At 40.8% G+C, this 25,390-nt stretch overlaps 1 protein-coding gene across 3 annotated transcripts in view; it reads left to right on the top strand.

Moving 5' to 3' along the window:
• LOC132820470 (kelch-like protein 4) overlaps positions 1-25,390 on the top strand; it is a 310,868-nt gene that overhangs the window by 231,348 nt on the left and 54,130 nt on the right. For all 3 annotated transcript variants that reach the window (XM_060832644.1, XM_060832643.1, XM_060832642.1), the window contains exons 2-4: positions 5,876-6,049; positions 8,501-8,637; positions 13,647-13,843. In XM_060832644.1, coding sequence (XP_060688627.1) covers positions 5,907-6,049; positions 8,501-8,637; positions 13,647-13,843 — 477 coding nt within the window. In that variant the 5' untranslated portion in view covers positions 5,876-5,906. The remainder of the gene's footprint in view (positions 1-5,875; positions 6,050-8,500; positions 8,638-13,646; positions 13,844-25,390) is intronic.

Below are 25,390 nucleotides of genomic sequence, written 5' to 3'. Positions count from 1 at the left end.
GAAAAGGATAGACCGGATCTAAAAGTTGAAGTTCTAAATTGGAGGAAGGCTAATTTTGATGGTATTAAGCAAGAACTTTCAAAAGCTGATTGGGGGCAGATGTTTGCAGCTAAAGGGACGGCTGGAAAATGGGAAGCCTTCCGAAATGAGATAATGAGAATCCTGAGACAGTATATTCCTGTTAGGGTGAAAGGAAAGGCTGATAAGTGAGGGAATGCTGGATGATGAGAGAAATTGAAGTTTTGGTTAAGAAAAAGAGGGAAGCATATGTCAGGTGTAGACAGGAAAGGTCGAGTCAGTCCTTCCAAGAGTATAAAGGCAGTAGGAGTATACTTAAAATGGAAGCCAGGAGGCCATAAATGGGACGAGATAGCTTTGGCAAATAGGGTTAAGGAGAATCCAAAGGGTTTTTAATAAATACTTCAAGGACAAAAGAGTAACTAGGTAGAGAATAGGGCTCCTCAAAGATTAGCAAGGCAGCATTTATGTGGAGCCGGAAGAGATGGGGGAGATACTAATCATGTATTTTGCATCAGTGTTGACTGTGGAGAAGGACATGGAAGGTATGGAATGTGGGGAAATAGCTGGTGACATCTTGAAAATATCCATATCACAGAGGAGGAGGTGCTGCATGTCTTGAAATGCATAAAAGTGGATAAACCCTCAGGACCTGATCCAGTGTACCTTAGAACTCTCTGGGAAGCTAGGAAAGTGATTGCTGGGCCCCTTGCCAATATATTTGTATCATCACAGGTAAGGGTGCTAGAAGACTAGAGATTGGCTAATGTGGTGCCATTATTTGAGAAAAGTGATAAGGATGAGTCAGCTAATTATAGATCGGTGGTGGGCAAGTTGTTGGAGGGAATCCAGAAGGACATGATTTACATGTATTTGGAATGGCAAGGACTAATTGGGGTAGTCAGCATAGCTTTGTGCGTGGGAAATCGTGTCTCACAAACTTGATCGAGTTTTTTGAAGAAGTAACAATGAGGATTGATGAAAGCAGAGTGGTAGACATGATCTATATTGACTTTAGTAAGGTGTTTGACAAATTTCCTCGAGAGACTGGTTAGCAAGGTTTGATCTTGTGGAATACAGGAAGAACTAGCCGTTTGGATTCACAACTTATTTGAAGGTAGAAGACAGAGGGGGTTAGTGGAGTGTTTTTTTTCAGACTGGAGGCCTGTGACCAGTGGAGTGCCACAAGGATTGGTGCTGGGTCCACTACTATTTGTCATTTATATAAATGTAAACATCGGAGATAAACTTAGTAAGTTTGCAAATGACACCAAAATTGGAGGTGTAGTGGACAGTGAAGAAGGATATCTCAGATTACAACGGGATCTTGATCAGATGAACCAATGGGCTAAGGAGTGGCAGATGGAGTTTAACTTAGATAAATGTGAGGTGCTGCATCTTGGAAAAGCAAATCAGAGCATGGCTTATACACTTAATGGTAAGGTCCTGGGGAGTGTTTCTGAACAAACCCTTGGAGTGCTAGTTTGTAGTGCAGGTTCATAGTTCCTTGAAAGTAGAGTCACAGGTAGATAGGATAGTGAAGAAGGTGTTTGGTATGCTTTCCTCTAATGGTCAGAGCAATCTATAGGAGCTGGGAGGTCATGTTGTGGCTGTACAGGACGTTGGTTCAGCCACTTTTGGAATATTGCATGCAATTTTGGTCTCCTTCCTATCGGAAGGATGTTGTGAAACTTGAAAGGGTTCAGAAAAGATTTACAAGGATGTTGCCAGAGTTCGAAGATTTGAGCTACAAGGATGGACTGAATAGGCTGGGGCTGTTTTCCTGGAGCACCAGAGGCTGAGAGTAATCTTATAGCAGTTTATAGAATCATGAAGGGCATGGACAGGGTAAATAGTCTTTTCCCTGGGGTGGGGAATCCAGAACTAGAGGGCACCGGTTAAGAGTGAGAAGGAAAGATTTAAAAGGGACCTAAGGTGCAATGTTTTCATCCAGAGGGTGGTGTGTGTACGGATTTAGCTGCCAGAGGAAGTGGTAGAGGCTGGTACAATTACAGCATTTAAAAAGCATCCAGATGGGTATATGAATAGGAAGGGTTTAGAGGGATATGAGCCACGTGCTGGCAAATGGGACTAGATTGGGTTGGGATACCTGGTCAGCATGGACGAGTTGGACCGAAAGGTCTGTTTCCATGCTGTACATCTCTATGACTCTATGAATCTATATTCTGTTATGTGCTAACCTTATTTAAAACCAGCTAAGAGAAAAGCGTAATAGGAATTTATATGGAAAACTAATGGTCCTTTGCTTCATAATTGCAAATTTTGCATGACCTAATCAATTCTCTTTAGAAGTTCCAGATAGACTCGATGCTCTGGCTAAAATCAGGATGATGATTATGCTTTGAGTTGCTGAGACTATATTATAACTAAATATTTGTCTGTGGAGATGTATAAAGCCAATCAAACATGCTTGAACAAAGCATATAGAAAATGTATATTTAAAGTGATCACTTGACACTTGCCAAGTGCCTATTGTTTTACAGAACAATTGTTTTAATAGCAAACAAAATAAGCTTGAAACCTTTTTGTGATTACCAAAATAAATCTGAGACAGGAATATATCTTTGTCATATGTTGGACAACTGCTATTTGCAGAAGTGATTTATTTTCAACAATATTCAGTACATTTGATAGTTTGGCTGTTTCCTATGATATGATCTTTAAGAATAAGAAACAAGAGTAAGCCTTTCAGCTCAAATTCTGGTTTCTCTTTCAATTAGATCACACCCTGATCTGTCCCTCAGTAACCTTTCCTAACAAACAAAAACACTGATTCCAGTTTTGAAAAGACTACTTAACCCATGTCCACAATTTTCATTTAAAATATGCTTCCTGATTTGGCCTGCATTAATTTTAAGATGATGAGCTTTAGTTCTGGATTCCTCCACCAAACAAACTACTTTATCAGTATCTACACCATCGTGTCTTTATAATTTTAAATTTATTAATTAGATAACACCTCAACTTTCCAAATTCAACCAAATACAAGCTATGTTTATGCAACTTATTCTCATAAATTGCTCAGTAATCATTTAATTTCAGTTTTTATGCACACACTTACCATATTTTCCCTGATTTTTCTGAAAAATAGAACTCAGCTCATAATAATGTACGTGTCTAATACTTGCTAGCTTTCTTAATTTTATATATATATATATATATACACATATATTTCCAGTTCAGCAACAGGACCATAAACTCTTTGCAAGCTAGGAATTATCTGTAGATGTAGGCAATATAACGGAAAAGCTTGTATCAAGTGAAGGACTGGCTCTTGTTATTTTTAGTTAAATTGTACATATAAAGTACCCAGAGCCCAATAATGAGTTGCTATTCTCACAACTTTTCTATTTTTAATATTTTTAAATAGTGGCTTCAGACTTCACAGAGTCACAGAGGTGTATGAATAGGAAGGGTTTAGAAGGATATGGGCCAAATGCAGGAAAATGGGACTAGATTAATTTAGCATATCTGGTTGGCATAGATGAGTTGGTCCGAAAGGTCTGTTTCCGTGCTATCTCTATACCTACATGATCTCACTGCAGAATTGCTCATGTGGAAGGAGGCCAATGGTACCATTGTGTTTGCGCCCAGCTCTCTGTTTGATCACTGAGTGATTTGCACTCCATTAATCATCAAATGCTTTCTTGAATACCTCAATTGATTCTGCCACCACCTTATTTCCAAGCACTGCTTTCCAGATCCAAGTTTGCTGTCTAAAACAATTTTTCCTCACATTACATTTGGTTCTTCTGCAAATAACTTTAAATCTGTGCCATCTTGGGCTGAACCTTACATTTTTCTTTTCACTAAGTCCAAGTTGTGTTGACTTTTTTGGAGGGTTTTTCATCACAGGATCTACCAGGCTTTCACATTGTATTTTTCCAAATGTACTTAGCGACCACTCCCCTATGGCATCTCTCGCATGTCTGATTTGTGCTCCGTCTTACCATGTGTCATTCAAATGAATGAATGATTTATTTATTGCTTACATATATATTGAAGTGAAAAATGTTTTGTCACCACAATCCACCACCATTTTGAGGTATATTGAGGATGAAAAGTAATTATTAGCTAAGATTTCATCTTCTGTTTAAATTGGGATCTCATGGCATCAGGTGCAAGGTGTTCTGGTCCTCAAGGAGTCCTGCTCTGGAACAACAACGATGCTGTGCATGGGATGAGACAGACCCCAGCTCTGCTGCTGCTGCTTTCACCTGACTGATACTGCCAAGAGTCCAGGATCTTGGTCTGCTGCTGCCAGGAGTCCTCACCACAGACACCACTGCCATCAAGACACCAGGTTCTCGGCCTACCTCTGCCGGGAGTCCACACACAAGTTACTGCCATCACTGCTCAGAGTCCTGGTCCCTGTGCCACCACCACCTCACTGGTCTCAGAGGTGAAGAAAAAAGGAAGTAGGAAAGCAAAAAAAAGACATAATAATTTATGGAGAAACCAAAGCTCCGTTCCTGGAGCGGATGTACTCTCTTAGCTTGAACACTACTCATTGTGCTGGCGCCATCTTGAAAAGTTCTTGGAACAACTCAATGCTCAGTAGTTATCCTGTAATTCATAAGCATTGCTTAGGCACAGGCCACATTTTAAAAGCCTGTTGAGTGGCTGGACAAGCACTGTCAGTCCAATGCAGCCCTATATGGCTGCTGACATTTGCCCTGGACATGACAGAAAGTGGGAAATCCGTGCCTCAATACGAGGACTGGGTCCTTCTGGTTGGGATGGTACACAGGTGGGAACACCTCTCAGCTAGGACCATCTGTGCAAGCTTTGCTACCAGAACAATTCCAGCTTGGTTTGATTATACCACCCAGCTTCAAGAAACCTCAGCTATCGAGAGAAATGCTCAGCAGAGTGAAAGTCAATGTCCTCCTTCACTCTGTTAGTATAAGGGCCCTTATGTTCTCTCTGATGCTTAATATCCACCTATCTCTGCTATTTTATCGGCCCTCCCAATGAGATCCTTGCTCTCTTGCTCTTGCTTGTATTATCTTCCCACTCTCAATATCTTCCCTACTCACTGTAACCCACCTATTTTCTGACACCTCAAACCCTTATTTGCTTTCTGCACTGCCTCCTCACTCATTTGGGACACTTGCCCACCTGCAGCAACAGATACAGCTGTGCCACCTATTTTCATCTCCTATAATAACTGCTGCTGTCTCACTCCAGGAGCAAAACAATCCACAAAAGTGTCAAGATGCATGATGGCCTTCCCACTATTTGACTTCTCAAGCCACTTAGGACTGGATCCTGATGCTGACTGCCCTGAGCAGGACCAGCACTGGTATTGGAAGCTGCCCATGACTTACTGTGCTGGGAATCCCTTATTGATGGCTATCTCCTGACCCTACAGGATTCCACCCCTTGTTCTTGATCATTTTATGATTGGGAACAACTTGTCTCTATCTACTCTGCCCAGCCCGTTTATGATTTTAAAAACCTCTTTCAAATCACTTTTTTGCTTTCATGGAAAATAGTCTCCAGTTCTCCAAACTGCCTTTATAATTGACGTTTATCATCTGTGGGCCCAATTTTGTACAGAGAGAATGACTTATCAATAAATGCTGATGGAACTACTAAAATATCTCAAATCTTGGTGTTCTTATAATTGGTTAGCTGCATTGTGTGTTGTACCAAAGAGAGATCCAAAGTGTTGCAGTGTTTTGTTAGCTTGTTTTATATTATTAGAGACTGTCCAAGTGTTGATTTTCACAGCTACTTACTGAAGCATGTTTTAAGTGTGAAATGTATTTATGGCTGTAAGTTTGATTTCCAGTGGTCAATACCAAGCTGCTTTCTTTTCCTTTACTTACAGGTTGTCATTGAACAGCTGCTCTCCTAATAGGATGAGTTCCGGTAGTTCGGATGAGTTCTTCCAGTCAATGAATCATGCAGAGCAGACATTTCGGAAAATGGAGAACTACCTCCAACACAAGCAACTGTGTGATGTTCTTCTGATCGCGGGGGATCACAAGATTCCTGCACATCGGTAAACATACCCTTTGGACCAACCCATCCATCCTGACCAGATATCCCAACCCAATCTAGTTCCATCTGCCAGCGCCTAATCCATATCCCTCCAAACCCTTCCTACTCATATACCCATCCAAATGCCTCTTAAATGTTGCAATTGCACCAGCCTCCACCAGTTCCTCTGGCAGCTCATTCCATACATGTACTACCCTCTGTGTGAAAAAGTTGCCCCTTAGGTCGCTTTTATAACTTTCCCCTCTCACCCTCAACCTATGCCCTCTAGTCTGCACTCCCTGACCCCAGCGAAAAGACTTTGTCTATTTACCCTATCCATGACACTCATAATTTTGTAAACCTCTAAGGTTACCCGTCAGCCTCCGCTCCAGGGAAAACAGCCCCAGCCTGTTCAGCCTCTCCCTGTAGCTCAGATCCTCCAACCCTGGCAACATCCTTGTAAATCTTTTCTGAACCCTTTCAAGTTTCACAACATCTTTCCGATAGGAAGGAGACCAGAATTGCACACAAAATTTCCAACAGTGGCCTAACCAATGTCCTGTAAAGCCGCAACATGACCTCCCAACTCCTGTACTCAATGAAGGAAAGCATACCAAATGCCTCCTTCACTATCCTATCTACCTGCAACTCCACTTTCAAGGAGCTATGAACCTGCACTCCAAGGTCTCTTTGTTCATAAACGCTCCCTAGGACTTTACCATTAAGTGTATAAACCCTGCTCTGATTTGCTTTCCCAAAATGCAGCACCTCGCATTTATCTAAATTAAACTCCATCTGCCACTTCTTAGCCCATTGGCTTATCTGGTCAAGATCTTGTTGTAATGTGAGGTAACCCTCTTCGCTGACCACTATACCTCCAATTTTGGTATAACCTCTAAACTTACTAACTGTACATCTTATGCTCGCATCCAAATCATTTATGTAAATGACAAAAAAGTAGCGGGCCCAGCACCGATCCTTGTGGCACTCCACTGGTCACAAGCCTCCAGTCTGAAAAACAACCCTCCACCACCACCCTCTGTCTTCTACCTTCAAGCAAGTTCTGTATCCAAATGGCTAGTTCTCCCTGTATTCCATGAGATCTAACCTTGCTAATCAGCCTCCCATGGGGAACCTTGTCGAACGCCTTACTGAAGTCCATATATATCACATCTACTGCTCTGCCGTCATCAATCCTCTTTGTTACTTCTTCAAAAAACTGAATCAAGTTTGTGAGACATGATTTCCCATTCCCAAAGCAATGGTGACTATCCGTAATCAGTCCTTGCCTTTCCAAATACATGTGCAACCTGTCCCTCAGGATTCCCTCCAACAACTTGCCCACCACCGACGTCAGGCTCACTGGTCTATAGTCTACAACAGAGCCAATTTTTGTATGTTAAAATTTGAACTAAATGGATAGGAAAAAGAATATGAAGAGTAATCTGGAATGATATCGTTGACAAGTTATTCATCAATTTGCAACACTTCCAATAGAAATATAGGAATTCTGACATTCCTCTGATGGTATTTTTTCATGTCTTTTTCCATTACTTTATTAGTTTGTAAGTTTTGTCAAAACCAGTATTTATTGCTCACATTTAATTGCCCTCGTACAGAGTACTAATGAGAGAACAAGTTGGATTCTTGCATCTCAATTTTCTACTGGCATTAGTGTTATTGTAAACAATGAAGAAAGGAGGAGGTAATATAGTGGAAAGAAAACACCCTAATTGTGGGATTCAAGTGTTTAACATGACCACCTCTTTGCACGTTTGATAAAATATCAATGTTTTTTTTTTGCCATTATCGATAAGGGTTGGTTTATATCTATATTTGAAACTGCTTGGAGTAATGGAAATGAATATAACTTTATTTTTGTAATTCCAAATGAAACAATAATGCAGTCTGTTATAACTTCAGACAAACATGGGTGGAAGCTTAACAACAGGAATTAAACATTAAATCACTGTCCTTGATCCTCCTGAGTCCCTGTTCTGAACTCTTGGAAGTGCCAGATGGTGGTGATTAAATGCTTTTGGCTTAATGTTCAATAAGGCCTAATCAATGTTTGAATCCTACATCTGCTGAACAAATTTGATCTCATTAAAAACTTAAGACAAAGTAAAATTTCTTGACATTGCATAATTAGTACTTCCTCTGAAACTGGCTGTTGCTGGACAAAATTTTAATTTGTATCTTGATTAATTCCATTAATTACTTGGTGGTAATTATAAATCCAAATGTCAGTATTTTATATTTTGCCGCCTAATTTACAATGTCATGATGTTTCAGCTAAGGCCAAACTGAGTCTGCGCAATGTCAGTTCATTAAATATAATTAATTAAATCTAATTATTTTCCTGAACTGAAGGTTTGATAACTGCTGTATAGCTGTCACCCTAATGAGGTTGAAAAAACATCAGTTTTGTGGTATTTCTGCTTATTTCTGATGATATCTCCATTGTTTACAGGCTTGTTCTTAGTGCTGTTTCAGACTACTTTGCTGCCATGTTTACAAATGATGTTCGTGAGGCCAAACAAGAAGAAATTAAAATGGAGGGTGTTGATCCTGATGCACTGAAAGCACTTGTTCATTATGCTTACACAGGTGACCCATAATGTAGTATTTATAGAAGACTTTTTTTTGTGTTCAGTAGCAATTGGAGGTCAACCTTCCGTTTTAGATATCACCAACATTTCAGAGTGCATACAAGATCAACTGTCTTGACTCTGAACATATTTCAAGGTAGATGATGTGTGAATTGAATTCTTAAAAAAGATACTCTGCTCATGTGGAATACTTTAAAACCAGGTTATGTTTCCTGCCTTGGAAAATTACAAACCACTCAAGTTCACATTTCTGTTGAAGCGCAACAGATCAAGATTGAGATATATAACTCCATTCTGTGTTATTTGTAGCCATTTGAAAAAAGCATTTGTAAATCGCATGGCCAAATATGTTAATGATTATATTAAACATTTTTGTATTTCTAAATTCAAGTATATCAAATCCAAACAAATTGTTAAAAGTATTGGATTTACATGATGAATAATTAATACTAACTTGGAAGTCGGAACCTGACATTTTCTTTTTTCCCCATTGGCTGTAATGAATAACCATATTTACAAAGATCCCATCAGGATGTTGCTCAGATAAAACTTTGTGTTCTGTATATTGTGACACAATGACTTATTCAGCATTTGCTGATGACTTTCAAGAGCTTGGTATATCTATCAGAAGGGGATGCTTCGTTGCTGTAGATCATTCTGTTCTTTGAATGGTATCTCTCATATGTTGCAATGCCCAAAACTGGTGGCTTATAGTTGGTGCGGAGAAGTCACCAATCTTCATTTCTACTTTTCTAAACAAAACTTAAACAGGTAATGAAAATAAAATTAAACAGTCAATGAAAACTTACAGCACTGAAACAGAAGCCTCTCAAATTTAATCAAAATATTGACATCAGGCGTAGTACTGCAATTCAGCACCAGTGATGGCCATCAGTCTCTGACGTCTTCTACTGTGATGGTGGACACTTCATGCTCCCTCTCAAATGATACCAGAGCAGAGATATAACCAGGATAGATCGGCAGGCACTACTGTACTATGTAAAAACAAGGACTGCAGATGCTGGAAACCAGAGTCAAGATTAGAGTGGTGCTGGAAAAGCACAGCAGGTCAGGCAGCCTTCGAGGAGCAGGAAAATTGATGTTTCAGGCAAAAGCCCTGATGAAGGGCTTTTGCCCAAAATGTCGATTTTCCTGCTCCTTGGATGCTGCCTGACCTGCTGTGTGCTTTTCCACCATCACTCTAATTTTAACTAATGTACTATGACCTACTCCACGACCCTCTGCCTTGGCCTGCTGATGACCAGAGTCGAAAGTGTGGTGCTGGAAAAGCACAGCAGGTCAGGCAGCATCTGAGGAGCAGGAGAGTTGACATTTTGGGCATAAGCTCTTCATCAGGAATTACGCCTGAAAAGTCGATTCTCCTGCTCCTCGGATGCTGTCTGACCTGCTGTGTTTTTCCAGCATCATACTCTCAACTCTGACCTTCAGCATCTGCAGTCCTCACTTTCTCCTATTGATGACCAATTTGGCTCATTTAAGAACAAGTCCATGAGGAGCATCTTTGATCTGTCCATCCTCTCCACTTTTGGTGTCCATAGATTAGAAATGTGGGACTGACTGTGTAACCAAAATTTTAAATCCGTTCCATTAAATAAACTAAAAGAGCTACAAATGAACACATTCAACATGAGCACAAAATATTGTTTCATCCAGGCCAAAAATACTGGCCCGGCATCCAGTCACCTTGCTTAATCTAATATTACATTGGATGATCACATGCAGTACACGCCACCCAGATCCCCTATAGAAAGAATAAAGATCCCTGCTGAGGATGCCTAGCACCAGAAGGTGAGGAGGTAGAGAATGCTCAATGGTATAGTACCGTATAGGAAATGCCTTCCTGCCATTTTGACATATATGTAGGGAATTTCCCTGATGACTTTCAAGAGCTTGGTATATCTATCAGAAGGGGATGCTTTGTTGCTATAGATCATTCTGTTCTTTGAAAGGTATCTCTCATATGTTGCAATGCCCAAAACTGGTGGCTTATGGTTGGTGCGGAGAAGTCACCAATCTTCATTTCTATTTTTCTAAACAAAACTTAAACAGGTAATGAAAATAAAATTAAACAGTCAATGAAAACTTACAACACTGAAACAGAAGCCTATCAAATTTAATCAAAATATTGACATCAGGCGTGGTACTGCATTCCCAAGGAAGGTCCTGGTTTGTGGGGCCAATGGCATTCCGGACGGACAGGCATCATTTCTTCTAGAAGCTTGTTGTATGCCTGAACTGACTCAGTTCCCTGCTCACACTCGGGTCTCCTTAACATAGTCAAGAGCCTCTGAATGGTGTTGGCATTAACCATCACCTTAACACTTACCCTTTTTACTTTAAATGGTTAAATAGCCCCTGATAGGACAGCGATTGGAAAAAAAATGTAAAGGTCAACAGAAACTTATGATACTAAAACGGAAACTTACCAAAATCCAATCAAGATCTGACTCTGGGGTGATGATGCACTCCATCCCCTGTAGTCCCCATCAGTCTCTTAAGGTCTTGATCATGCTGGCAAGGCAGTGCATGCTCCCTCTCAGTAAATACCAAGCACAAATGTAATGATGGAAGAGAGGCAGAGACTCAGGTAATGTGAGCCCTTCTATGTCCGGTTGCCTGGAATATATGGTCACTTTGATCAATCACATTTTTTAAATGTTTCCCTTGTAATTTGAGACTTTCAATGTTTCAGGAGGCAAGGGCCAAGTGGTATTATCACTAGACTATTAATCGAAACACCAGGCCATGTTCTGGCATCCCTGGATTCAAATCCCACCATGGCAGATAGTGGAATTTGAATTCATAGAATTATAGAATCTCTATAGCGTGGACACGGGTCCTTCGGCCCAATTAGTCCAATCCGACTCTCTGAATAGTGGCCCGCTCCCTACCACCACTACTCTACATTTACCCTTGACTAATGCACCTAACCTACACATCCCTAAACACTGTGGACAATTTAGCATGGACAATCCACCTAACCTGCACATCTTTGGACTGTGGAAGAAAACCAGAGCATCCGGAGGAAACCCAAGCAGACTAGCGGAGAATGTACAAATTCCATACAAACAGTTGCCCGAGGCTGGAATCAAACACGGATCCCTGGTGCTGTGAGGCAACGGTGCTAAACCCTGAGCCACCATGAGCTTAAGAGTCTGCTGATGACCATGAAACCATTGCCAATTATCAGAAAAACTCACCTGGTTCACTAATGTCCTTTAAGGAAGGAAGTTGCCATCCTTATCTAGTCTGGCCTACAAGTGACTCCAGACCCTTGGTAATGTAGTTGGCTCTTATCTGCCATCTGTGCAATGAAGGATGGGCAATAAATATTTGACTGGCCAGTGATATACAAATCATAGTAGTCAGAGAAAGCCCAACTAAAGATCAGCTTCTAAGTTGAGTATAACCATTTGAAAAAGATGGCATAAGGATTGGGGTGGGGGCACAGAACCTTTGAGCTATCATGGCCAGCATGGGGATTTATTCTCATCACATTCCAGTCAGCTGGCCAACTTAGCTAACCAACCTCAATCATCTTTGCTTGATATGTTTAATCAACCGATTCAAACATGTTATGACACACCTCTTGAATAAGTAGGACATAAACTCAGGCCTTCCAGCTCAGAGGTAGGGGCACTATTTATGTGCAAAAAGAGACCTTATCCCTTTTTTTATACTGAGTCTGAGGGCCTATCTAATTTACAATAGTAGACGATAGACCACTATTGGGTATTAATGAGAAAAAAAGCTCACCTCTTATACAAAAAGAGGTAGGTTATTGGATGACAGCAATAGGAACAAGTTACATAGTCTTTGCAATATTGCTTAACTAGTCAATCAGGAACCTGAAAACTCATGTCTGTTGCCATGGTGACCTGATGCTGGACTCTTTAATTCTTTCTTCTCACCCTAAAATTGGATGACATCATTAGATTGGAACAAGCTTAATGTAGCATCCCCATTAACTGATCCAGAACCTTACGCAAAATTTTCTCTCTGTTGCTCTTCCATATTCCTAGTTCCTTTTCTCTTATTTTTACTTTGATTTTACTACTGCTCCTTTTTCTCTTTATTCCACCTCCCATTAAACCTTTCTCCTATCCCAGTGGCCCACAGCTTGTAATTATTCACCAATCTTTGCCACTTCCATCCTTTTTTCTTTAATGGAGCCATTTTCTTCATTTAAATTCTCACAATGCGATCAGATCTATGGCAACTGGAAGTGGTGAATGCTCCAGAAAGGACTGAAACAAGTAGGCCAACAGATGCAGAGCTGGCAGTACCAAGTGGAGAGTCACAGGAGAGAGCACATAGGAGAGTGTGCAATAGCCAGTGTCAGCAATGGAGGAAAAAGTGGGATATGTGTATCATTAGTTCGCTGTATATAGCTTCATATTCTTATTTTAGTTTTGAGGTGGAGTTTGTGGATATAAAGTGATACAGAGATGCTGCCTGTTTGCTTTTGGATGGGGAGATTGAGAAGTAATCAGTGCCAAAATTGGTGTGATATGTTTAGGAGTTATTGCAAGAAGCAATGCAGAAGTTTGTAATTTTGTTTAAGACACTTGTCTTTTCATCTGATTACCTGGTTAAATTTATCTTGAGAAGATATGAAGTATTGGATGTGGAAACATTTTTAAAAACCAAAATGTAACTGCAGATGACTTGCTGCAACGTCATGTTTTCTTGTTGAGGAAAGCAAAAAGTAACCAATTTGGAGGAATTACATCTTTAGAAGTTCTACTTAATTGGATGATTACAAAAAGATCTATCCAATCTCTTCAAGGTAAAACACTTTTCTTCAAAATTGTCTTTTCTGCACTAATTGTATCAAGTCAGAATTGACTCTGGGGAGAGAGTTGGGACCCAGTGAAATTAATGTAAGTTGTTCAAACTGGTCCTCATAGAATCATTATAATGCTTTATATCGTATCGCTACTCCTCCATTTTGTCACTAGCTAGTTCTCCTTGTTTACTTCACAGGTCTCTTGGAGCTGAAAGAGGAAACTATAGAAAGTCTGTTGGCTGCAGCATGTCTATTGCAGCTCTCTCAAGTGGTGGATGTATGCTGCAACTTCCTCATGAAACAGCTCCATCCATCAAATTGTTTGGGAATAAGATCCTTTGCTGATGCTCAAGGCTGCATGAATCTGCTAAAAGTGGCTCACAGCTATACCACGGTAAACACTTCAAAGCTTTTCATCTGCATGACTAAACTATTGACTGAATTAGGTCACAAAATTTTCAGGGTAGTACATGCAAACACACCCATAAACACACAGGATCACATGTTTGTGTAGACAGTGTAAGTTATTGATTAGTGTTATCATTCATTTTACATATCACTTTAAATGTCTTTTAGAAATAATGCCAACTAAGTTTTGATGACAAAGTTTTATTTATGGTCCCAAGTTCACTTCAAATCAGGACTTTTAAACACCCTGGAGCAGAATATAGGTTTCCATGTCTCTTAGGGGCAAATGCTTGATACTTTGTGTTAAGTGTCACGACCACAAATCAGAACCTAAAGTAACATTAGACATTTTTAACTTGCAATCCTAAGGTGCGATTTTGAAAGTGTTGAGAAAGAGGTTTAAAAGAGAGAGATGTCACACTTATGCATACAAAGGGAGCTTCAAGCAAAAACCCCTTCAAACAGTGTTAGGGGAAAGTCAAAATGGATTAAACCATGATCTCTTGTGATAACAAAAGGTAATGAAGAGCTGATGATCCCCTGCTGAACAGCAAGCCACACCCTGTGGATTATGCCTCAAATCGCAGACAAACAGTATGCTTTTCATCTTGAAGGTGACACAAGGACCTGAGTTAAAATGCCAGTTTTAACATTCTACCAGAACGTGTTAGTGGGACTGAACATCTTAGTGTGCACAAACCTAGATTCAAGGGTTGGTGTACTATAAAATTCACAGTTGAAGAACTCTTCCCTAGTCACCCCTCTGTTTCAGGTTAAAGATCTTCTCTTACTCCGAGCGTAACAAACCAGCTGACGAGCAGCCAGACAAAAGACAAACAGCACAACGATAGGACTTTCTCTCTCATTCTGAATGATGCAATTCAATCTTTGTTGAAAGGAATCAAAACTACAGAATCTCACTTTTTGTTGTATTCACGGAAGGTTGAATTAGCTTTAAAACATAAGTTTAAAAATGTATTGGATGGCATGGGCAAGTTGAGCCAAAGGGCCTGTTTCTATGCTTTGGACCTGTATGACTCTAAGGTTATTTGAACCTTGGAGAAAGGAATCTACAAGGAAAAGGATCTTTCTTAAATTAAGCTTCTTGCAATCAACTGAGGCTGTAGATAAATAAAGAAGGGGAGCCAGACCATATCACCTCACATGAGAGTTTAACAGTTTGGCATATTCTGTCTGAAACCAAAACAAAGTGGACAACTTTGCCCAGGGTGTGTTTGTAACATAAATTATTACTTTTCCTAAAAATATGGCTCTCATTTTAACTGAACTCGCAATTGCAACAAACCTGATGTGATGTATGCTTCTCAGTGCACCGAGTGGAATGACTTGAGCCGTATTGTGAGCCCATCCTATTGTTTTCCTTTCGATGTAGGAAGACCATCTTTGGCCTGAGGTCATTTGCAAGTCATCAATGTGACACATGTGACCATTCAGTTGCAAGTACAGCTATGATCCCAGCTTAGGTTATTCAGGTCAAGCGAGATCCTAAACTGACATTAGGCTTATCATGATTTTTTTGGGCTAAATGAAATGATCGTCCACTGAAACATAAGCATCTAGTGCTGGAGTCCTGACTTTAACAATAAAGTAAAATATTATTATAGAAAGGAAATGAAGATAAAATAGAATAAACAAACTATTCACATGTAACCCAAATTTAAAGATTTCAAAACACAGGGAAAAAACAAAATGTCCCATTACAGCATGCCAACACCAAAGAGAATTTTCTTCTCTATTTCACATAGGGTTCGATTCCTGGACATGAGAATCTGATATCCCTTGATTCTTTGTACATTTGTGCCTAAACTTTCTCACCTTAATGTAATGTCTTTCAGTCTTTTTCTCAAACATTTCCTGTCAGAAGCTTTTAAAATAAATACCTTCCATTGTGATGACCTCTCTCTTACCAGTCCTGAACTACTTTCCTTTCTCAGAAGCAATTGTTTTACACATCCAGCTACGGCCAAGACTTCTGTAAACCCGCCCAACTGAAACCAAAAAGCTTTCTTTTTACACAATGATTATTTCCTCTAAGCCTCCTAAAACATTCCAGAATCTTCTATTTGAAAGCACTATATTGGTTACTTTATTAACTCCTGACCTCTCCTAATGTAAACAAAACCCCATTACTCTCCAGGAAGTATCTCTTTCATATTGTGTTTTAAGTAGTGACAAGTACAGATTAAACCCATTTGCCACTATTTCAAAATCCCAACTTTAAAATAACTAATATTAAAACATATATAAATGGTGTGTCTTACATTAAAATGCTCAATTCATGTCCATATGTTGGAAATTTTGTTTAGATTTGTGAAGGAATAAATCAATGTATTCTATTCTGCAGCAATGCACTGTAAGGAAGGGAGGATATAAAGGACATCCCTCATACTCCCTTAATCTTAGTCTCCAATCAGAGTCCAGTATGTCAATATTATCACTGCCGACTATACACTAAAATACATCCTTAGGGCCTGAAAGATGAAGGAGGATTTATTCCTCCTATTTTTAATGTACACCAATTATTGATTTGACTCCTGAGGTGTATAGTCAGTTTTGCCTCATTGTTGTGTGGAAATAAATTACTGCAGAGAAAAATTGACAGTACAACCAAGTTCTGAGATTTTTCAGGGCAATTGTCGTGTGCCTGACTGCTTTTTGCATTGGAATTTAGCATTTGCTGTTGAAAGAACAAAGCAATACCAAATGAGACAACCCAAAGGCACAAATGCTGAGTCACAATTGGATTTATAATGGGTTTTGGTAGAATTCCTTCAGAAAACAAAATGATCTGTTCATAAAAAGGAGGCAGACTGGATTCATTGTTGATCTATTCACCGAGCTGGTAGGTTTGTTGGCAGACATTTTGTCCCCTTTCTAGGTGACATCATCATTGCTGTGTTGTCTCCTCTATTGTTCTGCTTTGAATTGATGTGATTTCGTTTGAGCTGTTTCCGGTTGGTGCCAGTTCCGTTTTTCCATTGCAGTGGTTTATATATCAGGTCCAGGTCAATGTGTTTTTTGTTGGAGTCTGAGGATGAATACTACATTTCTAGGAATTCTCTTGCTGTTCTTTGTTTGGCTTGTCCTAGTATCATTGTGTTGTCCCAGTTAAACTCACAGTTCTTTTGTGCATGTGTATGGCTACTGGGAGAATGGTCGTGTTGCTTATTTGCTTAGGAGGCAGTCTAATTTTTCATGTTGTAGGAAATAAACATAGCATTGTGTCTGAAATTTCCCAACTTTGAGCAAATTTCTATTTTGCTAATTTTTGACCCCAATCTTAGAACAATTGAATCATGGAATCATTATTGCACAAAGGGAGGCGATTTGGTTCTTTCCACTATCTGTTTTCTTCAGATGCTCTTGAAAGCCATGATTAAGTCTGCCTGCACCACACTCAGCCAGTGCAATTGACATTTTAACCGTATGCTGCATAAGAAAACCTTTTCAAACATAATTTCTGGTTCTTTTGTCAATTGCTTGATATATATGTTCACTGTTCCAGAACACTCATGCCAATAGGAACTATTTCTCCTAATCCATGCTGTCAAGAGCCTTCATGATATTGAACACTTCTATCAAATCTCTTAACTTTCTCCTCTCTAGGTAGAGCATCCCCAATTCATCCACTTCATGGAAATTGACTATGATAGTGATAAATATGGACTATTGAATTTGAACTTCCATTGTCTGATTATTTTACCTGACACCTTACTTCAAGAGTCCAGTGGTTTTTAAGATGGAAGAATCATATAATGGTTGTCGTGGTTACCTAAACACCGATTTGAGGCAAGCTGCATGAGACCCATGTGAAATAAACAAAGTTGCACAGAAATTATCACTTTAATCTAAAGGCATCATAATTAGGCAATTGACTCCCTGTCAAGAAATTTGTATTTCCCCCCTTAACTCATACTTGCATGATGCTTTCACATGTTGGAACATTAAAGGCTTGTTTGTCAATTATCCAGCAGGGAAAGACAATGGAACTAAACTCAGGAATATATATAAAATTACATTCCAAAAGTTCCTTCTGAATAGCAGAACAGAGATAAGAAAAAGGGATCGGAAGCAAAAACTTGGCTTTTCTCTCTCTCTCTCTCTCTCTCTCTCTCCCTCCCCAATTTTCTCTTCAGCTCAGAATCCAAAATTCAATGAAAAAGCACACTGGAAAAATAACGATTCCTCAGAACTCAAAGATAACTCTAGATTTCACCACTAGAGAGGATACAAGTCAAACGTTAAACAGCTGCAGTCTCATTAAGAATGTCTCATTTCAAGGATTCTAAGGCCTTTTTAGCAGTTAACTTTTATTCTCTCTGCCTGTACCAGGCACTCCCTCTTTTAAACATATTATCTGTGCTGGTGTGTGTGTATTTAACATTGTGGCCTTACTATTTTTTTCTGTCAGAGTGGCAGGTAATAAAACTTCGTCTTTCACACAGTAAACCTTTGGTAGTTGACTCATTCAGTGTTGCATAGCAACTATGGGTTTAATGTTCAAATATTTTGGCTGTCAATTTCAGGGAGCCTTATTGAGGGGTTCCCTTCATGAGCACTAATGTCTTCCCTCATTTAGTTCTCCATTGCTCACCTCATTAAAGATTCACTCCACCTCCCTGGCAGCACCCTTCATGCTATCTTGCCATTAGTAATGAGTAAAGTCCACACTGGTGCCAGAAACTTCTGACGTTCACACTCTGGTACCATGTCTAAACCCTATATTTTAAATGCTGCAGTCCATGATTTGTCATTCACTGTGCAGTCACACAGTTCTAAGTGTCTGTGAGAAGCAAATTGGCTCTCAACTTTGTCTGCAGAAACTTGAAGGTCCTGGTGGGCAGGGTAGTTGAGACAAGGACTGATCTTTCCCTCCAGGACCAACAATGGTCATCACCAGCCTCATCATCCCAACTTCAGCCTGGTCTGAAGTTGCCACCTGGATCAGTGCTGTTTCCATGGGCTGGAGGAAGACGATAGCACTGCAAGAAAGTCAGTGACTCTAGGTGCTCTGCAAAGAGTAAGAATCACCACTTCTTCTCTCCGCTGTCCCACTTCACTTTAACTCCACCACTGTCTTCGATTCTTATCATGGTCTACCATTACCAATATTGCATGCAGCATCTCCATTTAACACCTCTCATCCACCCTGTTGTCCCAGACTACCAAACATGCTGCCTTCTGCATATCCTTCTGACTCACTTGGGGCTCCTCACCGCTTTTCCCCCCTGTGCACCGTCATTAAAAAAGACAGCTACTTGCAATTCTCTCAATTCCACTGCTTGTCTTGTTCCTGGGGGATTTGGCCCACAGTATGACTGAGAGGGTTGAAGTAGATAGCAGAGCGTCTGATGTTTCGCTTTTCATCCCATGTGAGGAGAGAAACCTTGATCTTACGGGAGAGAATTGAAACCATTTATGTAGTGAGACCAAGACACACACATCAGTATCTAAATATTATTCATTGGGATATGCTACACTGCTCCCCCATTGCTGCCACTGTATATGTATTCTTAGTGTATACAGGTTTCGAATCTTATTCACAACCCATTCCCTCTTAACTTCTGCAAGCATCAGAGCAGTCAAACACCATCCTCCTGCAAGAGACCAGCCGCTGCAGTCATCAGCTCCTTCTGCAGCTCTGACAGAGAAGTCGCAGACCTTTCAGCGGAAGCACCAATGAAGCTTTCTCCTGCACCCTCCAGAAGCTCCCAGTCTTTCACCTCAAACCATTCTTCAGCTAGATGAAACTTGGGAGTACAATCTGGTGAGCACATCACTGCCACGTCTGCAGCAGACTGAGGAAGAAATGCTCTAGGTTGTTGGCAATCAGAGGATTGCTGGAAACCAGGTACCTACCTGGACACAGGCAGAGGACGAGCCCATGGAATTGGCCATTAGTAACTTTGTACAAATGCGGAGATGGAAACAGCATGCATGTTTGCCAGACATACTTGGTAAACAGGATCGTACAGGAGAAGTCCACCTAGCTTATCAGGATTGAGCTAACTCTGACATACAGACAGGCTGGGCAGCACGGTGGCACTATGGTTAGCACTGCTGCCTCACAGTGCCTGAGACCCTGGTTCAATTCCCGACTCAGGCGACTGACTGTGTGGAGTTTGCACGTTCTCCCTGTGTTTCCTCCGGGTGCTCCGGTTTCCTCCCAAAGTCCAAAGATGTGCGGGTCAGGTGAATTGGCCATGCTAAATTGCCCGTAGTGTTAAGTAAGGGGTAAATGTAGGGGTATGAGTGGGTTGCGTTTCGGCGGGTCAGTGTGGACTTGTTGGGCCGAAGGGCCTGTTTCCACACTGTAAGTAATCTAATCTATCTGCCATGGAGGGCCGGGTCAAAAAGAAGGCTCTGCAGCTGTTAGAAATCCATGTTGGCTTGTGGTCCATAGCTTTAGCCATTGGTGGTATCACTGACAAGGCGACAGAGGTCGAGGGATATTGCAGGTGCCCCTTCCTCTCAAGGAGACAGGACAGTACCGGTGGGCACTCAGATGGAGCACTTCCAAATGTCTCCTTTTACAGTATTCTAGAGATATCAAGTATTGCCTTGCCTGCCCTAGGGAAATTCAAGCTGAAGAGGGTGAACCTGCAGCTGGGCAAGTCACACTCAGTATGTCTAGGTCCTCAAGTCAAATATGTCCCTGGGGCTGTCTGTCCAAACCTTCAAGGTCAATAGATTTGACAACAGGGCAGGTCACCTCCATCCCAGCTTCGACCTACTACAAGATATAAAGGTGCATATGGGCTACACCTCATCATAAAGAAAATCTCATATTTGTAATTATGGATTTTTATATCACCTGTCTAATCAACTGCCATTTTAACTGTAGCTTTAAAAATGAGTCACAACACTATCCTGCTTAGTGCTCAGGATGTTAGAACATTGTCTGAAGCGGTGTTTCCTGGACCTCTCCATCTCTATCAATGATGACCGACTTGACACTGACATTTTTTTACAAACACACCGACTCTCACAGCTACCTGGATTATACCTCTTCCCACCCTACCTCTTGCAAAAATGCCATCCCGTATTTCCAATTCCTCCGCCTCCACTGTATCTGCTCCCAGGAGGACCAGTTCCACCACAGAACACACCAGATGGCCTCCTTCTTCAGAGACCGCAATTTCCCTTCTCACGTGGTTAAAGATGCCCTCCAACACATCGCGTCCACATCCCGTACCTCTGCCCTCAGACCCCACCCCTCCAACCGTAACAAGGACAGAATGCCCCTGGTGCTCACCTTCCACCCTACCAACCTTTGCATAAACCAAATCATCCACTGACATTTCCTCCACCTCCAAAAAGACCCCACCACCAGGGATATATTTCCCTCCCCATCCCTTTCTGCCTTCCGCAAAGACCGTTCCCTCCGTGACTACCTGATCAGGTCCGCGCCCCCCCCTACAACCCACCCTCCCATCCTGGCACCTTCCCCTGCCACCGCAGGAACTGCAAAACTTGTACTCACACCTCCTCCCTCACCTCTATCCAAGGCCCTAAAGGAGCCTTCCACATCCAAAGTTTTACCTGCATATCCACTAATATCATTTATTGCATCCGTTGCTCCCAATGCGGCCTTCTCTCCATTGGAGAGACTGGATGCCTCCTAGCAGAGCGCTTTAGGGAACATCTCCAGGACACCCGCACTAATCAACCACACTGCCCTGTGGCCTAACATTTCAACTTCCCCTCCCACTCTGCCAAGTACATGAAGGCCCTGGGCCTCCTTCACCGACACTCCCTCACCACCAGACGCCTGGAGGAAGAACGCCTCATCTTCAGCCTCGGAACACTTCAACCCAGGACATCAATGTGGACTTCAACATTTTCCTCATTTCCCCTTCCCCCACCTCACCCTAGTTCCAAACTTCCAGCTCAGCACTGTCCCCATGACTTGTCCGGACTTGTCCAATCTGCCTATCTCCTTTTAGATTAGATTAGATTAGATTACTTACAGTGTGGAAACAGCCCCTCGGCCCAACAAGTCCACACTGACCCGCCGTAGCGCAACCCACCCATACCCCTTACCTAACACTACGGGCAATTTAACATGGCCAATTCACCTAACCCGCACATCTTTGGACTGTGGGAGGAAACCGGAGCACCCGAAGGAAATCCACGCAGACACGGGGAGAACGTGCAAACTCCACACAGTCAGTCGCATGAGTCAGGAATTGAACCGGGGTCTCAGACGCTGTGAGACAGCAGTGCTAACCACTGTGCCACCGTGCCACCCACCTATCCACTCCACCCTCTCCTCCCTGACCTATCACCTTCATGCCCTCCCCCACTCACTCACTGTACTCTATGCTACTTTCTCCCCACCCCCACCCTCCCCTAGCTTATCTCTCCACCCTTCAGGCTCTCTGCCCTGATTCCTGATGAAGGGCTTTTGCCCGAAACGTCGATTTCGCCGCTCCTTGGATGCTGCCTGAACTGCTGTGCTCTTCCAGCACCACCAATCCAGAATCTGTTTTCCAGCATCTGCAGTTATTGTTTTTACCTCCTACTTTCCCTAATGTCCAACATGATGTAACATATTTACATTGTTCAATGTGGGAGCACCAGATCTTGTGAAAACTTTGAACAGTTGTTATTGTTAACTTTTAGTAAACAACTGAAAAAGTGAACAAAGAACAAATACAAATTGCAATTGATTTTGACTGTCTTTGGAGCAGGAACCAATTTGCAGTCAATAAATGATCACTTATAATTTATATTTCATATAACACACATTGTCAAGGACCTCCAGTTCAATAATGAACCTATTGTTCTGCATTCTTCTGCAGACTATGCAATCCTAGAATGTGACACTTGAAAAGGTGACTGCAATGATTTCTATTTCACAAAGATTACTAGGATTAGTCTGGATCAATGATATGGTAGGAATCGTTTTGTGGTCAAAATTTGTCATCTACATAAAAGGAAAATATTAAAGATGCTCGAGATGGGAAATCAAAACAGAAAGTGCTTGTGAAACTCAGTCATCCTGGCAGCCTCAGTGGAGAGAAAAATAATATTTTTTGACACCAATGATTCTTTTTGAATCTGCCAAACAATATTAATTAAACTTGAAACGTTAACGCTATTTCTCTCTCCAGAGTCACTGCCAGACCTGCTGAGTTTTTCCAGCAATTTCTGTTTTAATTTGCATTCTACATAATTAGTCAATGCAGGACGTAGAGTGCAAAATTTTGTGAATGCGGATATCTTTAGACTAGAATCTGAGAGAGCCTGATTAATATAGTTGCCCATTGAAGGGCCTTGCATTGTACATGAGTGCAAAGACAAACACATTTATTCTGCCCACTCTGGGTGTGCTGGCAGCCATTTTTCATTTTCATTGCTCAGTTGAGAATTGGATGGAGATGGAAAGTTTTGCACATGGCACTGTAGAGTAAGATGTAGACTCTGCCGTTGACCAACTGTGATGGAACTTCCTGACGGACCATGTTCACCTAAACTACTCCCCTTAGATTTTGAGAAATAGCCATTTGGTTAAAGCACATTCATTACGTTTGCCACATAACTAGTTGACACATAGTTCCGTTGCGACATTGATGTCACATGGAGCAACATGTTGGACCCCCAACTGATCATTGGTGGCAAACAGACAAGCTGCCTGGCTTTCTGTCTGCACTCATCAGCAAGGCAGGACAGAAGAACTATGAGGGTGGTAGGCAAGGGAATCCAAACTTATCAGGAGTAGATTGTAACATGGAATTTGGAACAGAAACAGAACAAATTTAAATGTGAATTTGTACTTGCTAGGTTACATGCAGTAAGATGAACTTACCTATTGCCTGAATAAAGTTAAAAATCACACAATACCAGGTTATAGTCCTTAGGTTTATTTGGAAGAACTAGCTTTCAGAGAGCAGCGCTATGAAAGCTAATACTTCCAAAGAAACCTGTTCGACTATAACCTGGTGTTTTGTGATTTTTAACTTTGTTCACCCCAGTCCAAAACTGCTACCTCCACATCGTGTTCAGAACAGAAGAGGCAGTCACATAGCAGCATTTTACCATAATACGTATCGTGGAAAACCATTATGTGGGATAACACAAGTTTTAACTTAAATGAGTTACCTTCGAATCTCACAATGGGTTAAATTAAGCATGCTCATCTGTTTCAGTGATTTAGCTGGTTAAAGAAAATTCCCTGGTAGAATTTTTAAAAAAGCACAAGAATTTGGAACAGGAGTCGGTTATTCTATCCCTCAAACCTACCCCAACGTTCAATAAGATTGTGGAAGATCTAATTGTGGTTTCAACTCCACTTTCCCGTCTCTACTTCCACCCATGAACAACGCATGACTCCCTGTCAATCATAAATGCAAGTAATCCAGTCTCCCAATGTCTCAACCTGATTACTTCCTGAATCAGTATTCTGCAAGTGGCTGTTCATTCTTCTGTTTGTGGGATCTTGCAGTTTGTAAATTGCAATCTATGTAACAAAAGTAACTGCTCTTCAGGCAAGTTCGTAGATTGGATGTGAAACAATGGGAGTTGTGAAAATGTACTACACAGATGGAAATTCTTCCTTTATTAAACCTGCAGGAAAATCATATTAAAAAATTACACCTCCCTGCTATTATAGACCTGCTTCTTAACCTACACCAAACTAATCTGAGGAAGTCATTGTGTTGCAGCATTGATTTAACACAAGGAATGAGATTGTGGAGCAGTTAACTTCTCAATGTACTGTAACCTACACAATATAAATTAGCTGTAAATACAGTCCAAATGGGAATTTCCAGATGTATTGCAGGCAGACTTTAACAATCCCTACTGTTTGTTCCTCCCTTGAGTGACAGTTTGTTCATTCAAAAATATAAAAGTGATACCAGTATCACCAAATCAAAACACCCATGGAACTACGAATAATACTGTCAGTGCACATCAGATGGATATGAAAAAGCTATATTTTAATTGTACATTAGTTACTACATTGTGTTTTTTTAATCAAATCTTCATTGAAGCATACAATTTGAAAATAAATGGACTTAGTAAAGCTTGAGCCCATCCTGTTTAATCTCTTCAATCATGGACATAACAGTTTAGATCTTATTAACAGTTTCCTGCTTCAGTATCTTTCTCACACAGATGAAGCCCATCCTGATAAACATATTGCCTATTTTTGTAAACTGAAATGTATTTAACTTCCTGTTCCTATTTTCCAGACAAAAACACAGTGAGAGGCTGAGATAGGATGTGGATAATGGCTCATATCCCTTGTTACTCTTAGAATCAGCAATTTAAATTCTGCTTGTTTTGCAATTACTTTTCATTTTCTAACAAATCATGAAAAGAGATGAAAGACATCAGTATAGGACAAAAATAACTCAAGGGTTGTCCAGTAATCGTGCTAGATTTACAGAATAATGAACTTGCTAAATAACAAGGGTACTATTGTTGTCAGGAGTCAATTGAACATAGCCAAAATAATTTTCCAAAATAATATTGCTAATAAACATTTTGTTTAGTTAGTTTCTAG

The sequence above is a fragment of the Hemiscyllium ocellatum genome, chromosome 11 (genome assembly GCF_020745735.1).
Source record: "Hemiscyllium ocellatum isolate sHemOce1 chromosome 11, sHemOce1.pat.X.cur, whole genome shotgun sequence".
Lineage (NCBI taxonomy): Eukaryota > Metazoa > Chordata > Chondrichthyes > Orectolobiformes > Hemiscylliidae > Hemiscyllium > Hemiscyllium ocellatum.
Note: the sequence above shows the minus strand (reverse complement) of the source record. Positions and strands in the feature narration are given on the sequence as shown.